At 38.9% G+C, this 17,967-nt stretch overlaps 1 protein-coding gene across 1 annotated transcript in view; it reads right to left on the reverse strand.

Moving 5' to 3' along the window:
• Positions 1-17,202, reverse strand: part of TAF4B (TATA-box binding protein associated factor 4b) — an 83,919-nt gene extending 66,717 nt beyond the window's left edge. The window contains exons 1-5 of the mRNA XM_064481531.1: positions 16,386-17,202; positions 6,974-7,119; positions 5,608-5,715; positions 765-926; positions 537-659 (exon numbers count right to left, since the gene is read on the reverse strand). Of these exons, the coding sequence (XP_064337601.1) occupies positions 537-659; positions 765-926; positions 5,608-5,715; positions 6,974-7,119; positions 16,386-16,728 (882 nt within the window). The 5' untranslated portion in view covers positions 16,729-17,202. The remainder of the gene's footprint in view (positions 1-536; positions 660-764; positions 927-5,607; positions 5,716-6,973; positions 7,120-16,385) is intronic.
• Positions 17,203-17,967: the final 765 nt, after the last annotated feature.

Consider the following 17,967-nt stretch of genomic DNA (forward strand, 5'->3'; position numbering starts at 1 on the left):
ACAGAACTGAATTTCCTTATTTGTTGACAGTCTGGCTTTCCGACATTTCCAATTCTAACAATAAAGTTTTATTTGCCCAAATGGTCAACCTTCTCTCCAAAGCCCTTTTTAGTCTAAGGGAAGCAGGACTGGCAAACAAAGTGATACAGTCGGCCCTTCGTACCCGCACTTTTCGCACCCGCAGATTCAACCAACCACGGATCGGTTTACTACTATGCTTAACAATCCGTGGTTGGTTGAATCCACAGCTGCGGAACCAACAGATACCAAGGGCTCTGAAACTTGAGCATCCGCGGGTTTTGGTACACAGGGCAGATTCTGGAACCAACCTTCATGGATACTGAGGAACAACTGCATAGAATAGATTTACAACCATTACAAAGATTTATAATCATTACAAAGCTTTTAAGAAGCAAAAGCAAAGTTTATCCAAAAATCCACGTAAGATAAACCTCATTTTAAAATATTTGTTTCCCATTTAAAACATGTTTTATGGACACTTACAGAGCTTGCGAGATTTTACAGTACCAACTTACCAAAAGTTGCTCCACCAACTTCTTCACGTTCTGCCCCATTTCCGGGGACTGCGATCCACTACATGCTAGTTTTATTAACATTGCCAGAAAGTTCTTACATTTCTTCACATTTTCTAGCATCGTCTAAATACAGAAATAGAAACAAACACTTACACATGTTAGCTAGAACATAAAATCAATAAAACTTGTAAAGAGCTGTATTTAGGTAAATTGCAAGTGAGAGCTTACCGGAGAAAGGTTAGTCTGAGCAGCAGCTGAGTTCTCTGCTTTGGGATGGGGCTCATTTGAGGGGATGGATGGTGCTCCCAAACTTGAAGGCTTCAAGGTAGTTACAGTATTCAAGGGCTTTACAGGCGTAACTGTGACAACGTTGGCTGGCACAGCCACAGACTGAAAGTAAAAGCAGTAGAAGCTGAGTTACGTATTACTACGCTATGTGTCACGGTGGGCGCCTCATTTCACACCCAGACTGTAAGTGGATCTTGACAACCTTGCTTTTATGTTATGCTCTACTAGTCTAATCAATGTAACCCATTGTCCCAGCTCTGGATTCTAGCAGCTCTGAGTTTCATTCTCATCTAGCTAGCTGCTTTTCACTGACAGCTGACCGCTGACCTCAGGCAAGTTACTTATTATTGCGAACTCTCTGATTCCTTCCTGTAAAAAAGGACAGCAAAGGTACATACTACCCTGGGAATGTTTTTGAAAAATAGTGCTAAGCACACAGCCCTCAAATAATATTGAGGATTTGAAATAGTAAGTCTTTATATGAAAATACAGAATTTCCTAATCTGTAATATTCTGCTTTTTATTAAGTACAAAGCTGAGAGATCTACTGATCATCTTGTATTCAGATAAGCTGCTTTTATGTAGACTATTAGGAAAGGCATAACAAATATTACAAAATGTGGTTATCTTATTTTCACACTGAAAAGAATTTGTCTCTTCTATCCTCTACTAAATGAGGTGTGATTATGGCACCACCTGCAGGATAAACAGTTTAATACAAGAACTCACAAGTTGGGTAGTAATTTAGACAACTATACTGAGATAAAGCAACAACCTGATTTTAAAGACAAACACTGAAAGTTATAGAAAATGAGTAAAGTTTGGGGGCTGGGGATAGAATAGTATTTACAATTCACACAGAAAACTGAACACTGCACCATCATTTGAATTCAAATGCTTATGTTCTACACGCATGCAACACAAAAAGATCAGGTTGCTATTATTACCTTCAAGAAAATTTCTGCAATAGCCAAGACAAGTGAATTCAAGTAACACCAAAATTTCCCACTTTAAAAAGACCGGAGCATATATTAGACAAGAAACTTTTGAAGGTAAAAGTGAGAAAGAAACCAAAAACACTGATTAATGATGAAGATTAAAGCTCATGATGAAATGTTAAGCAAAAACGGTAAAATTAAAAATCATACCTACACTAGTATAATTTTACTAAATACAAACAGACCTCAAAGACAACAATGAAAAGCAAATTTCCTCCTATTTTAACCTTAGTCCTGCTCTTTAAGGACAACAACTATGCAGTTTCCTCTGAATCCTTTTGGAGATTTTTTAATAAACTTGTTTTAGGTTTATGTACAGTAAATACATACTCCTTCTTCGGTAAGTCTATTTCATACTCTGCCATTAACCCTTTGTACCACTGTATTTAATGAAGTGTAATCTGGAATGTTAGCTGGTGATTACAATTACTTCAAGGGACTAGTGGGAGCAGTTCCTCAGGGGAGTATTGTCCCTTTTCCTTCTGAAGCAAGATAAGGCCCAATGAAATGCGAGCTGAGGAAAAGAGTCCGATTTTTTATGAGTAAAGGGAGCATTTAGAGCATTTCTACTTTCTTTGTCAATATTTTATTCTGTCTCCAGTACAAAATGTATCCTTCATAACTCCTTCTAATATAGCCACTACCTGTAGCTACTACCTGTACCAGATACCTGCACCTTCCATGCCAAGGCCACCTCTTAAGAGGCATGGAGATGCACCACCCCGGTCTCACTCTAGGCACGTGATCACACTGCAGTAACAGAAGGACTGTCTTAAACTGAACCATACATAACTCTCGATATTCTAGACCAGCCAACAGTACTTCCATGCTTTGCAAGACCTTCAGTGGCCCTGCTTAGGCATGTCTAGAGGAAAGGAGAGAAAAGACCTTGGGTATATGTGAAATAAATTTGTGAAAGTCAGTTATACAAAGAGCCAGTGAAATGAATTATGTGCAAACTTAACAGACTAAACTGCATTTCAAGGAGAGTCATCCAAATTCTAGCTCCTTATTTCCAAGAAATGCCTAAAACTGAGATGCTTTACCCCTCAAAATGCATACATATTATTGATTTCACCGTTTGATAATGTCTACTGCCTTAGCCTATCACTGAAGAGCAACTCAGCTTAAAATATACATCGATCTAAATTAAGAAAAGGTATAAACAACCCACATGGAAATAGCAATGGCAGACATATATATAGGAAAAATAATCCAGTGAAAAAAATTAAGCAACACATATGTACCATTTTAGAACAACTATATGTACTAAATCTTTAAAAACTAGATCCAATGAAAAATACTGATATACTCAAAATACTGCTGAAATGATAAAACCCTTTCCTAAAATAATTGTACTGTCAATTCTTCAAACTTCCTATTTTCCTGGTGCCTCAACATCCCCATAAATAAGCTGTGAGCACCTCGCCCAGGTGACCAGGTGCACCAGCATGATAAGGCTGGTCCCTGCCACAAGTTCTTTCTGCCCTCCTGACTGTGACCTAATGACATGCAAAACACCAATGAAATCCCCTCATGCCTTTACTTGTGTATTCCATACAAGCCCTCAATTAAGGTACCTGCCCCTGGGTCCTCATTCTCTCTCAGATTCCCACTGTTTGGTTGGGCCTGCCCTGGGTGCTCCTCCCATATGGCCCCCTGCATGGTGTGCCATGCCCTACCACCTCCCCCACCGCCCAGCTTCTAGGACCTGCGAGTATAATTAGTCTCTTTCACTTTCATACACCTCCCTGGGGTGTTCACATCTGACTGATCATCAAAAAATCCCATTTTAAGAAACATTAATTATTTCCTACAACACACAGCAGGTATCCCTAGTCCTAAATCCATACCCTTTGGCCCAGTGAGCTCCTTAGAATAACCTAGGGGTTGTGTGGGGGGGTGGGGCTTAGAATTTGAGACAGTCAGTACAGAGGTCATTAAGACCAGAGTGACACAGACCTTGGCTCAAGTCCCCATTTTGCTACATATCAGCAGAAATCATGTAAGTTTCTTAACCTCTCTAAACCCATTTTCACAAATATAAAATGGAGATAATCCTTCCTTACAGAACAGTCACAGGATGAAATGAGATGAGATGGGAAATGTAAAGCACTTAAAAAGTGTCAAACACATTAAGAATTCAATAAAAGTAGCCATTATTAGGGGGGAAAAAACTGTTTAAAATCAGATTCACTGTTCAGGAAAAGAATGGGAGCAATATGGTTAAATAATTTTGGAACACCAAACACCATGTTTGATCTACAGCATGGCATTTCACATAACATGCTCCAAGAAGATGCAATTTCTATACTGCAAAGTAAGTGCAACAGTGGTCCCAGCACCATGGGATCTACTGATTGTATCACACATGGCATGACCCAGAAGCTGCTGGCCTAGTAAAGTACTACCAACAGCAGAAGGCACAGGTGAAGTGCAAACTCAGAAGCAATACTCTATGAAGATGGAATTCCATCCTCCATCCTCCAGAGACTCAGTGTACTCACTGAACCAAAAAAAATTCTATATGGTACTATGTAACAGGACAAATATATGAAGAACCAAGGAATCAAGGAGTAGGATAAGTGGATTGACTTACCATCACTCCCCAGGACCCACTGGGGGCTCTGTGCTTCCAATGGTACACTTTCACCAAAGAACAAAGCAGAAGTACCTATAAACTAGACACCATGGCTGCTTCCTGGGCACTTCAACTTCCCTGTGCCCAGGGACCAGTAGGAGAGAGAAGAGCCATTATCATGACAGGGGTAATCGACCTGACATCTGGAATAGGTAGTGTTGCTTTTACACAATGGAAGCCAAGAGGAGTATGTGTGGTGAATCCAGGTGATCTACTCAACTGCCTCTTGGTATTTCCTTGACCAGTTGTGATAAATGAACAAGTGCAACAACTCTTGCTTCAAAAGAGCATGACAATTTGGACTTCAGATCCGTAAGGAATGAAGGTCTAGTCACACTACCAGTTAAGCTGCCAAGATCAGCAGAGTTGGTGCTCGTGTGCAGCAATGGGGACTCTAGTTCATCCTATACCTTCTGCTCATTGTTTCCCCAAGGAAGAAACCCACTGGGATCTAAGAAGAGCTGGTTTCCAACATGTATGAGGAAGTAGATCCCAGGGATGCAAGGAGTAGACTGTGATATACCATTACAATGAGAGATTTGTGTATCCTAGCTGTTGGGAATGCTATTAGACTGACAACTGTCACTTCCTTCAGGGTCTGCCTCAGCCACAGAGAATTATCTTGCCCATGAGCACAACTCTCCCTGGAGAATCCACATCAAATGACTGATCACAGAGGGGAATTAAGGCCTAGCCAACCAAGCTGGTACCCAGTGGGACAACTCTGACAGGCCACATTTGCTCCAAAGCTCTCCGTCAGGTTGGCCAAGGCCTTAACTGGGCCCACATTTAGTTCACGCTCTTCCTCTCCTTCCCTTCACAGGTATCTATCCCTAATAAATACCCCATACACCAAAATTCCATCCCAGTACCTGCTTCTAGATATTGCAACACATGACTATTAGATGCATCTAGATCAATATTCAACTAAAACTGATATTCCAAGAATATATATGATGTTCATTTTGTGTTTCCCATACTTCCAACAGTTCCCAGTTTGATAGGTACCCTCATATAATACCAAATTGCTCTCTTCAGTGTCACATAGTCAGCAACTTATACATCTGGCAAGAAACATTTAAGTAATAATGAAAGATGAGAAAATAACTGATGCTTATATGGCCACAAGTCGGTCACAACTTACTTGTACCGAGGAAGGCTTTGGAACAGTGGTTACCACAGTAGTTCCTATTGGTGCCAACGGTTTAACAGGTGCCACTGCCACCTTCTTGATTAATTGTGAACTAGAATTCTGGGTGGGAGGGTGGGGGGCAGAGAGAATACAGAGTCATTAACATTAATAATTTAAAATCAATCAGTACTGAGACAAACATTAAAACACTATACCACAGCAAATGTCTTTGTTATAACTGGTTTTATAACCCTAGGGATTTTGTGTACATTTTCTACTATAAGCTTCACTGGTCAACTGGCCAGCTGACACTCATTTCATATTCTTAACGTAACAACTGGTTAAACAAATAAATACCATAGTATTTCAGCATTAAAATCTTGAATTTTACTCTTTGGCTCCCACATAAAACATCCTATTTAATGTATGATTATAAAGAAAAATCTGCTAACCTATCTTCTGAACTCCCAGCAAACAAGAAAGGGAAGGAGCAGCTATCATTGACAGATACAGTAATAGAGAAAATGACTGGCTAAGAACCTGGAATCAAATTGGAAGAGCACAAAACAGGGTGGGGGGTGGGGGGGGTGGCAGAAAATGATATCACACATTACAATGAAATCTTCTGTTAGGATGAGGCTGATTCATCAAGAAAATGCTATACTACCTTCAGCATTTTCAATTTAACTAAAGAAATTTAACCTATAAAAATACATTTTTTAAAACTCTAGCACTCAAGATAAGCTTCAGTTACCCTAGAAAGATTATCATGTATGTAAAATAAATCATTTTTTAACAATGCCAAGTTAATGAAATAGTAAGCAGATTTCTGAATTTCTTACAGGTAATTCCTGTAAGATATGGATAAAAATGAATACTATAAACTGTAGTGTTGCTATTTTACCACAAATTAAAATTGAAGCAGAATGGTTATTTTCTTTACATTTAGAGATGCAAATAGCCCTCTGAATATTCCCTTGAAGACTACAAAATTTTGAGAATGAAGATTAATTTTTTATCATTTGTTAAAGTGGCAGTTTATTTTTATTTATTATGTAAGGAGGGGTTAGGCTTATTTATTAATTCATTTATTTTTTAATAGAGGTACTGGGGATTGAACTCAGGACCTTGTGCATGCTAAGCATGTACTCTACGGCTGAGCTATACCCTCCCCTCTGAAAACCATGTTTTTAATTTTTACCAAATGACAAAAATAAAAAATCTTGATTGAATTAACATATTCAAAGAAAGTCATTTAATTCAAAAAATTGAGCAGAATCATTTCTTCTATTATTTTTACTGGCAAATACATACACATTTGTATGAAGATAACAGCTGGGAAACTAAGGAAGACGAAAAAAACTTTAAGGTATATTACCGGCACTGTGCAGATTTTGACCGTTTGAGTGTTCGTTGGTACAGCTGGCCTTGAAGTTATGTTACTTGTAGTCTCGGTTCTTGTTACAGCTTGCTGAGGAGATACCAACATCAACTGACCACTATTACTTTTGATCAAAACTGTTCCTATAGTTGAAAGAAAACAAAATGTGAGCTAGTAAGTGAAGCATAATCGTCATATATTTTGTTCTCCCATTTCTTTCAATGCTATAAAATGCTCTGAAGAAGTAATTAGTTAGTATATACTGAATTTCATGTCTACTAATTACCACATATAATATGGAAAAAATGTTTTCACTCTAAACTATTTAAAATATTAAAAGCCTGGGTAAGCACATGGCTGAGATACTCCTAAAGAAGGCAAAACACGTTTCCTTCATGACACTGAACTATTTATTAAGCCACAGTAGGTAAGATGGTATAGCACAAGACTACACAAACTGACCAATGGAATAGAATATAAAACTCCCAAATAAACCCCCAACAGCACAGATAGGTCATATCAAATTTTCCTAAGAACACTGTAGATCAGCGAGGAAAAGAGTTACTATTCAATAAATAGGGCTTGTTCAATTAGTTATCTATATGAAAGATGAAAAGTTTCATACTATACACAAAAATCCAAGGACATTAGGATACAAAGATAAAAAGTAAAAACTATTAAACTTTTTCACAATGTAGAAACTGTCATTCTGAACTTGGGATAGAAAGGACTTTTTTAAACAAGTAAAGTTTGATGCATTCAACTATATTAAGAGAACTTTTGTTAGCAAAAGACATCATAAGGTAAAGTGATAAGCTACAAAACTGGAGAAAATTTTAGTTCACATACATTCAAAGAAAGAATATCCAAAATGCACAAAAGATACACCGATATCAATGAAAGGGAAAGGCAAATTAAGACCACAGTGAGATATCACTTTATACCTACCTAGACAGGCACAAATTAAGAAGTCTAATGACAACATTAAGTGTGAGAGAGATGTGCAGCAGCATCTGGATGCTGGTAATTTGGTACAGCTGCTTTGTTCAAATCTACGTGATTATGCCAAACTGGTTCCCATTTGTATACCATTTCACCCAGTGTTTCCAATCTAAAGAAATTCGTGTACTTGTAAGTAGGAGACACAAACAAGAATATTCGTAGCTGGAGTTAGATTTCTGGAATGGCAGCATGAAGAGCTCAACAAAGTCATTCTCCAGCAAAACAAGCATAACTAGTGAAAATTATTTTTAAAAACAATCATTTAAGAATAGATCAACAAGATTATACTGTATAGCACAGGGAAATATATACAAGATCTTGTGGTAGCTCACAGCAAAAAAGAATGTGACAACGAATATACGTATGTTTATGTATAGCTGAAAAATTGTGCTCTACATTGGAATTTGACGCAACACTGTAAAATGACTATAACTCAATTAAAAAATGTTAAAAAAATCATTTAAAATCTTTGGAAATTGCCCTAAGGCGTTGAGAAAATGACTAGACAATTATTAAAGAGGATCTACTAAAACTCAGTAAGAACAGCAAGAATCTGTGGCATCTGAACCACGACCCACTCCCTCTCCCTTCTCAGCTCGGCCAGCGTGGCCAGCACAGGGCCTCCCTCTCTCAAGCTCCCTGGGAGGCATCTTCCTGGGAGGAGAAGGCCACCAGCATCGCTCATCTCTGCCACCCCAAGCTACATACAACAGAGAACAAATTTAAGACAAGTGCATCCAAGAGTTTCCAGGCTCCTTGTTCCACTCATTCCCACTCATAAAGGGAAGACTCTACGCCAGAGATGGCATACTAAGAATACTTGGGCCCCGATCACCTTCACCCCAGTTCTTTCAAAGGGTGGAAGTTTCATGCTGGAAGAGGTAAGCAGGGAAGACCAGAGGCTACCACCTATGCCCAGTACCCCACTCCTAAAGCAGGGTTATCATTCAGAAAGGACCATGCCAAGGTCCTGGGTCCCTGCTCCAAGTATCTCCCTAGAGAAACTATTTCAAACAGAGTGTGGGAAAGGTCAAGGCTAAAGGCACTCTCAAATACAATAAACAATAAGAGGCTATTGGTAGCTTCATGACAGATACAAGCTAAGCCATAGGCCTTTCTCTAGTTTACCAGAGAGAACAAGATAAAAAGTCAACTAAGAAGGGCCCTTTTGGGGTCAGAACAAACCTCAGACAATAACCTCAAACACTATCTCTCTAAAGGAGTCCATATTTAATTGGATCAGGCTATAGAGCAAGTTAGGCCCCAGGGCACTGTTGAAAATAAGAGAATAACTGGCTGCCAATGAGTGGAGACTAATAGCTAGGCGTGATACCAGCAGAGGCAGAAAGCTTAATAGAGAGATTAGAGAAAGAAATAGTGAAAAAGAGTCCTCTGTCATACCAGGGTGGCTGTGCTTATGCCCAAGGCTGTACTCTGTGGTGAAAACAGACTTCACTAAAGTAATCCACCCAGACATTTAAAAAATAAACAAATAATAATAACCCACTCTAGGGAGTAAGGACCAGTATTTAGAATTGGTACAATATACTGGTTTTGAATAACAAATTACGACACATGCAAAGAAACAGAAAAGTGTGGCACAGAAAAAAAAAAATTGGGGGGGTGGGGGGCAGGCAACAGAAACCTGTTATGAGAGGGAACAGATGTCAGATTTAACAAAGACTTCAAAGTAACCATTATAAATATGTTCAAAAGACTAAAAGAAATCATGGTTAAAGAAGCAATGGAAGATACGATGATACCTCATCAGACAGAAAATACCATTAAAGAGATATTATTTAAAAGAAAAGAAATTCTGTAGTTAAAAAGTACAATAATTGAAATAAAAATTTCACTAAAAAAGCTCAACAGCAGACTTGAATGAGCAGAAAATAGGTCAGTGAACTTGAAGATAGATCAATAGAGATTATGCAGTCCAAAGAGAAAAAAAACTAAAGAAAAATGAACAGAGCTTCAGAGAAACGTGGGACAGTGATAGGCACACCAGCACAGGTATAATGTGAGTACTAGGGAGAGGGGAGGGGGGGAGAAGGAGACAGAGAGAGGGATGTGGGAACAGAAAAAATTATTCAAAGAAATAATGGCTAACAATTTTCCAAATCTGATGAAAAATAATCTAAACTTCCAAGTTGCTCAACAAACTAGGATAAATGCAAAAAGAGCTACACCAAGACACATTATGATAAAAATGATCAAAGACAAGAAGGAAATATTTAAAATAAGAGAAAAATGTACAAGAAAACCGCCCCCTATTAGGATTAACAGCTAACTTCCCATCAGAACAAATGGAGGCCAAACAGCAGTGGGATAGCATATTCCACTTGCTGGCAAAAACAAAGTAAAACAAAACTATCAACAAACAGTCAGTTACTCATCAAAAACAGCTTTCAAATAAGGAGGCAAAATAAAGATATTCCCCAGGTAAAAACTTGGAGGATTGGTTGCTAGCAGACACAGAATACAGGAAATACTAAATAAAGTTCTTCAGGCTGAAAACAAGAGACCCCAGAAAGTAACTCAAACTCACATGAAAAAGGGCACTGGTAAAGTTAATTTATAATTTTACAGTATAACTGCATATTACTGTCTTGTCTTAGTTTTTTAAAAACTGTATAGAATAATATATATAATTGTATCACTGAATCTATAACATATAGGAATGTAATATACTTATGAACAATAACACAAAGGAAGCAGGTGGGAGCAAAGTTGTATTGCACTAAGGAAATGACTTCAGATGGTAACTCAAATATACAGGAACAAATGAACAAAACCAGGAATGGTAAATAAGAAGGCAATAAAACAAATGCTACAAGTACATCCTTGTGTTCCTTTCTTCTCTCAGCACCTTTAAAAGATATAAGGTATTAACTATATAACAATATAGTTATATATATTGTATATATATATGTGTGTGTATATATATATATATATATATATATAACAATATAGCTCACTGAAGTAAGTTAATATAAATGTGAAGTAAATTCTAGTAAGATATATACTGTAAGCTCCAGAGCAACCACTAAAAAACATTCACTTGATGCAAAGGAAAGAAGGAACAGAGGAACAATAACAAAAAAAGGAAACACCAGAAACAAAAGTAAACAGCAGGCCTCCACGTACAACTGTATCAGTAACATTAAATGTGAATTGATTAAACATCCAATCAAAAAGCAAACAGATTTAAAAACAGAATTTAAAAACAGGATCCAACTACATGCTGGCTACCTAGGACACACTTTAGACTCAAAAATACAAAAATGGTTAAAGTAAGAGGACAGAAAAGACATATCATGCAACAGCAACCATAAGAAAGCTGGAGTAGCCACACTAATATCGGACAATAGATTAAAACAAAAAGTGTTACTAGAGATAAAGACAGTCATTTTATAATTAATAAGACAGCCAATGAATCAGGAAGATTTAACAATTATAAAAATTTACACACCAAACAACAGCCCAAAATATATGAAGAAAACCTGACATAAATGAAGGGAAAAATAGATTACTTGGGAGACTTCAATACTCCCCTTCACTTTCTTTCAGTAGAAGATAAACATCTAGACAGAAGATGAACTAGGAAATCAAATACTTGAACAACACTCTAAATCGACCATACCTAAACACATCTATCTACAGTCTACTCTACCCAATAATAGCATTCTTAAATGTACATGGAACATTCTCAAGATAGACTACATGTTAAGACATAAAACAAATTTCAATAAATTTAAAAGGACTGAAATCATAGAACATGTACACTCTAACTACAATGGAATGAAATTAGGAAGAAAAAGAAATCGGTGAAACCCACAAATATATGGAAAATAATTACTCCTAAATAGCCAGTTGATCAATTAAGAAATCACAAAGGAAACTGGACCATACTTTGATACGAATGAAAATGAAGATACAACGTATACTCAAATTTATAAGATGCAGCTGAAGTAGTGTTTAGAGGCAGATTTATACAGCTGACCCTTTAACAATGTGGGGTTTAGAAGCACTGATCCCCCACACCCTTGTTCAGTTGAAAATCTGTATATATCTTTACAGTTGGCCCTCTCTATTCAACAGAAGTTCTTTAACCACAGATTGAACCAACCACAGATGATGCAGTACTATAATATGTATTTACTGACAAAAATTTGAGTATAAGTGGACCTTACACTTCAAAAGTGGTTTGAAGTGTAGTTCAAGCCTGTGTTTTTCACAGGTCAACTGTTGTGGTAATTGTTATTTTAAAAGGAAGATTCAAATTAGTAATTTAACTTTCTATTTAAGATACTGGGGGGGGGGGAGGCAAAATAAAAAGTAAAGCAAACAGACGAAAGAAAATTAATGAAGATTAGAGCAGAAGTCAACAGAATAGAGAATGGATGAACAGCTGACAAAAGCCAAAACAAAAGCTGGTTCTCTGAAACAGGTAACAAAACTGACAAATCTTTACACAGGCTAACTAAGAAAAAAGGAGAGAAGGCTCAATCTGCTAAATTCAGGAATGAAAGAGGGGACATTACCACTGATCTTACAGAAAGAAGAACAGGTGAATACTATGACCAACTGTAAACCAATAAATTAGATAACTTACATGAAATGGACAGATTCCTAAAACACACAAACTCAAGAAAATAGGCAACCTGAATAGACTGCTACCAAACAGAGATTGAATTAATCATCAAAAAAAGCATCCATGTGACAAGCCCAGTTCCAGATGGCTTTGCTGGTGAATTCTACGAAATATCTAAGGAAAAATGAATGCTAATCGTTCACAAGTTCTTCTAAAACTTAGAAGAGGGAACATGTCTCAATTCATTCTGTAAGGTCAGTATACCCTGATATTAAAACCAGACAAAGACATCACAAGAAAACTAGAGACCAACATGCCTTATGAATACAGATGCAAAAATTCTCAACGAAGTACTGGCAAACTGAATCCAGCAACACAAAAAGTGTTAAATTCCATGACCAAATGATATTAATCTCAGTATGCAAGGTTGGTTTAAGACACACAGTTAATACCATACTTAATGGTGAAATGCTTTCCCCCTAAAATCAGGAACAAGATACGGATATCTGAAATGAAGAATGAGACAAGGATGTCTAAAGTCACTGCTACTTCTATTCAACACTGTACTAAGAGCTCTAACCTGGGCAATTAAGCAAGAAAATGAAATAAAAGCCATCTAGAAGAGCAAGAAAGAAGTAAAATTATCTATACACACATATTACAATCTTATATGTAGAAAATCCTAACAAATTCATGAAAACACCGTTAAAACTAATAAGCGAGTTCAGCTAGGAAGCAGGATAAAGAATCAATAAAATAAATAAAAATCAACTGTATTTCTATAAACTTCCAATGAATAAGTGTAAATGGAATTAAGGGGGGGAAATCCATTTATAGTAACATCAAAAAGAATAATACACTTTAGGAATAAATGTAACAAAATAAATATAAAACCAATACCCTGGAAACTACGAAACGTTGTTGAAAGAAATTAAAGAACATTTAAATAAATGGAAAGACATTCCATATTTGTGGGTCAAGAGACTTATACTTACCTTGCAGGATTGTTAAATGGATCAAATGAGACAACACTTTTGAGTGAATTAATGAATTTTAAGTTATTGGTAGGTATTGTTATTAATGCCAAAAGATTCACAAGCTTTGAGTCTATTTAACTGAAATGGGAGTTAAAGTGACTACACAGCCTTTGAAATCTAAACAGTGGATGGCGCACGCATATGGTGAGCACTAAAGACTACAGCCTTCCATTTCATGAAGTCCAGAAGCACTGTAACAACTATGGAGCAGATGATCACGTAATATCCCCTTGATAAAGCCAGGGTGGAAACAAGAACCAAGAGCTTATTCAGGAACTGATTCAGGAATTCGAGAAAGATGCAAGACCTATGACATGTCTCAGCATGAAGAAGTTGATGAAAAAGGACCTAAGCTATTTCATAAGCAACTGTCACAAACTTCTGTACAGTAAGACTGGGAAGTAGAATTTATGAAGCACAGTCTATGACATAAAAAAGCAATCAAGTCCTTACTCATCACTCTCAAACACATGATAGAAGAGACAGAATACCAAAAACAGAAAAGAGTAACAGTTTGGCCTAAATCCTGTAAGTTCACAAAGAGAAGACTGAAGAGATCACCAAACACATTTGAAAGACAAATTTTCAGAGTTTTGCTACAGTTTCTTTCAGTTCCTCACAATGCCTCCCTTTTTGTTTCCAGCCTTATCTCCTTAGAAAAACCTGTGGTGCATATTTATATACTTTAAAACTAGTTTTCACAGAGGAAATTATGAAGTAAAAAGAAATCAAATACTTAGTATTCACTACCTACGAAAAATCAGAGCTGACGTCTACGTAATTTAAGAATCCTTAAGTAATCATCTGCTAATCCTCAGTATATAAAAGAAATAGTACAAGACTCATAACCTGTTGAAAAAGTAACTTTAATCAGTGTTTCTATTTCATTACTAAACTACTGGTTATCTTATTGTGCACCTATGAGAGCACAAATCTAAGGATGCTCTTCTGCCACATGTCAGCAGAAATTCCCAAAAGCTGCCCTTCAAAGTACTTCCTCACCTCCTCTCTAAATAACAATTCCTGAAGGCAATTTACCTCCTCTCTTTTATGGGAGTTTCTCCGTGGCCAATAGCACAACATGTTTTCGTGTAGTGCATACTAGGCTGTGGTCCTAGTTTGCTGCTATTTTGCTCTGATAAGTTTCAGTTTTGGTTTCTTTGTGTAAAAAAAGGATCAGGCTCTAAAATTCTATAAATTGCCTTTTAGCACTGCTATTCAAAGAGGCATATTTTACAAACACACACCAAGTGGTAAGCATAGCATTGGGGAAAGAGCAGAGTTAAACAGACCTAGACTCAAATTCCCTCTGACATCTGAGTTACCTGTCATTGGGCAAATAATTTACCCTTACAGACCTCTTTCCTTATTAGCTAGTTATCTATTATGATCAATAAACAGAAGGGTACAAACAATGTATAAAAAGTGCCCAATAATATAATGTTGTATGTCAATTTTACCTCAATTTAAAAAACTGCTTAGCACAGTGCACCCTCAATAGGTGATCAGTTTCCACTTATCATCAAGTTTTCACTCTTGAAAAGTTTTTCTCTCTCAATACTTGGATTGTTTCTAAACAAACTTCACTGACTAGATAAGAATTTCGTTTTCAACATATTAGGGGGTAATCTCATTCAAACACATTCATAACTACTTTATAAGAGTGCAGACAGGATTACAATTTAGAATAAGCAGAAAACGTATCCAGTGGTGCATACAGCCTTAAGTATATGTACCCCTGTACCACACAAAACTGAAACAGAACTTCATCAAAGGTGAAGAAAATCTTTCCACAATGTTCATGACCAAACAGAACATTAGCTACAAAAGAGCCCCTCTCATTTTGCTAGGGGAAACTGAAATCATGTGAATCAAATGCTTCCATATCTTTACCATATTTGCTGGTCAGAGTTCCAATCGCTGCTAAGCAAAATACATAGAAGACAATATAATTATGAGTGAGTTTACTCCAAAGATAAGATATGATTTTTTCCCTCACTGAAATTCCAAGCGACTTTCATTTGAGGAAAGAAACAAAGTAGAACTCTCAAATATCCTTCAGCATATTTACGTATATGATCACAAAGCAAACCTTTGCCTCAACCATGAAAAACTGTCCAACAGAGGAAACCCTAGGATAAAAAGTAGTCGCAGACTCATTAACTGTAGCATTCACACACTGCTTCACATACAACAACCGCACGGCTCTGATCTGTTTGTCAACTCTGGCATTTACTCCCTGTGAGAAAGATTCTTCTAATTGAAAGTTAAAATCATCACACGTACAAAGATTGTGCTATTATCCATTTCTGCTACTAGAAAGCAGTAAACTTATTTTGGCTTGATTAAATTTAAAATTCTCTTTCAGTCTTAACACACAAGTACCTTTTAAAAACACTTTTTTTTTACATCGTAATCTAAGCGTGTGGATAAAAAAAACTGACTTTTTCTCCATATGAAAATAAACTTGGCGATACTCCATCTTTTCTCACTTAAGAACCAATGCCTCAAAGGCCCTCCCGAATAAGCTGCTCCAGCTTTTACTGTATCACTTAGCTGGAAAGATGCTTTCCTTAAATATGAAAAGGAAAACTGCAATACGAATTTATATTGCTTGTAAAGTCAAATCACTGCCCCGCAAAGTCAAGATTATGAAAGGTTCTCTTGGCTGACTTTTTAAGAACTACCAGAGAAAAGGTGCAGTCTCCGGCTGCGACGTTTCCCGCGTCACCGCTGGCTGGACCGACGGGTAAGCTGGACAAGGTGCGCGACATACCTGGAGGAAGCTGCAAATTAGCAGGCAGCTGGATTGTTGTGGTGTTGGGGGCTTTCACAGCGACAATCTGAGGAGCTGGCAGCCGAGGGCCTGTGCTGAGTTTAGGAAGAGCATTGGCAGGAGCCACTTTGGTCACCAGGGTCCCCACGGGGGACCGCAGGGGCTGGGACGCCACGGACTCCACGCAGACACTGACAGGAGCCTTAGTCACGGCGCCCAAGGCTACCGGAGTGCTCTCCACCCGGACGGGCAGAGCTGCGGCGGGGGCCATGGTCACGGTCCCGGAGGCGCCCACACCGGCGGTGGGAGCGGCGCCGGCCGGTTCTGTGAGGCCCGCGGGCATCCCCTAGGTAGATCAGCGGCAGCTGCGCCGCAGCCGTTCCGGGAGCACAGGCGAGGGGAGGCTCGACAAGCGGCAGCCGACTCCAGTGCAGTTCCGGCTCCACAGCATCGCTGAGGAGAGGCGCCGGGGCCGCGACACAGGAGTCAGTGACGAGCACCGGATGGACAGCAGGACCCCCGGGTCCCGGACCTTCCTCCCGTCCGCGCGGCCCCTCCGGTAGCCACACCTGCTCGGCCGCTCGCCGCCTTCTCGGCGGCGCTCACACGTGCGTCGGCTCAACCCGGCGCCTCAGCCTCAGGACCAGATGCAGCGGAGCCCGGCAGCGCGGCTCCCGGAAGGGCGTCACTTGGACTCCCACCTCCCAGCAAAACTGTGCGCCGCGGATCCCCCGCCAGAAATTTCAAAACTCCAAACCCGGAGCGCCCGAAAGCCCCCTACGCGCGCTCAGCACGGCCCCGGCGCGCGGCCACGCCAGCCATGTTTATATAGCCACGCGGAGACCTCGCGCCTGCGCATAGGGCGCCGCCGCCGCCCCGGGCTTCCCCCGGAATCCGGCCGTGCGATTGGTCACAGACTGGAATCGCGCTCGTGGCGTCACGAGGGACGGCTCCAGAGAGCGTTAGACTCTTACCCTGAATCCCGAGGAAGGCGGGGCGAGTTGCCAAAAACCTACCACGTGGGAAGGGCAGACCGCACTCCGAAAACTGCGGCATCCGCGTTCTTCTTTCTCCTTGGTATCCCAGTTGCGTGTTCCTTGAAAAGCCAGGACTTAACTCTCCACAGGCTTCTACTTTTTAAGGAAAAAATGTGGAGGGCTGATTTCAGAGGACGGTTACTCAGAATTCAGTCACGCTTCCTCACTGTTTTTCTGCGAGCTTGGCTCCAAAGCGTCGCTAAAATAAGCATTACATTTGACAGTGAAAAAAAGTCTATTCCTTTCTTTTAAATGTATAAGAATGGCGTATAATTTTATCTGTAAAGTGTGCCTATTTTCAAATAATTAATTTAGAGTTGAGCTGCCCCGAGGGAAAATCTTTTTCTTCCTTCGTGCTACTGTAGATGTGTCCGTCACCTCTGAACTTAGTTTACGTGTCTGTCTGCTTGAAAACTGGGACAGTATCTTTTGATTCTTACATCCTCAGATTCCAGCACTTAAATCTTAAGTGCCATCCTAAAATACTCTTTGAATAAGTGAAAAGTGTGTGGTGAATGAATCAATAATACAGTCAAATATGGGAA

Source organism: Camelus dromedarius, chromosome 32, assembly GCF_036321535.1.
Source record: "Camelus dromedarius isolate mCamDro1 chromosome 32, mCamDro1.pat, whole genome shotgun sequence".
NCBI classification, from domain to species: Eukaryota; Metazoa; Chordata; class Mammalia; order Artiodactyla; family Camelidae; genus Camelus; species Camelus dromedarius.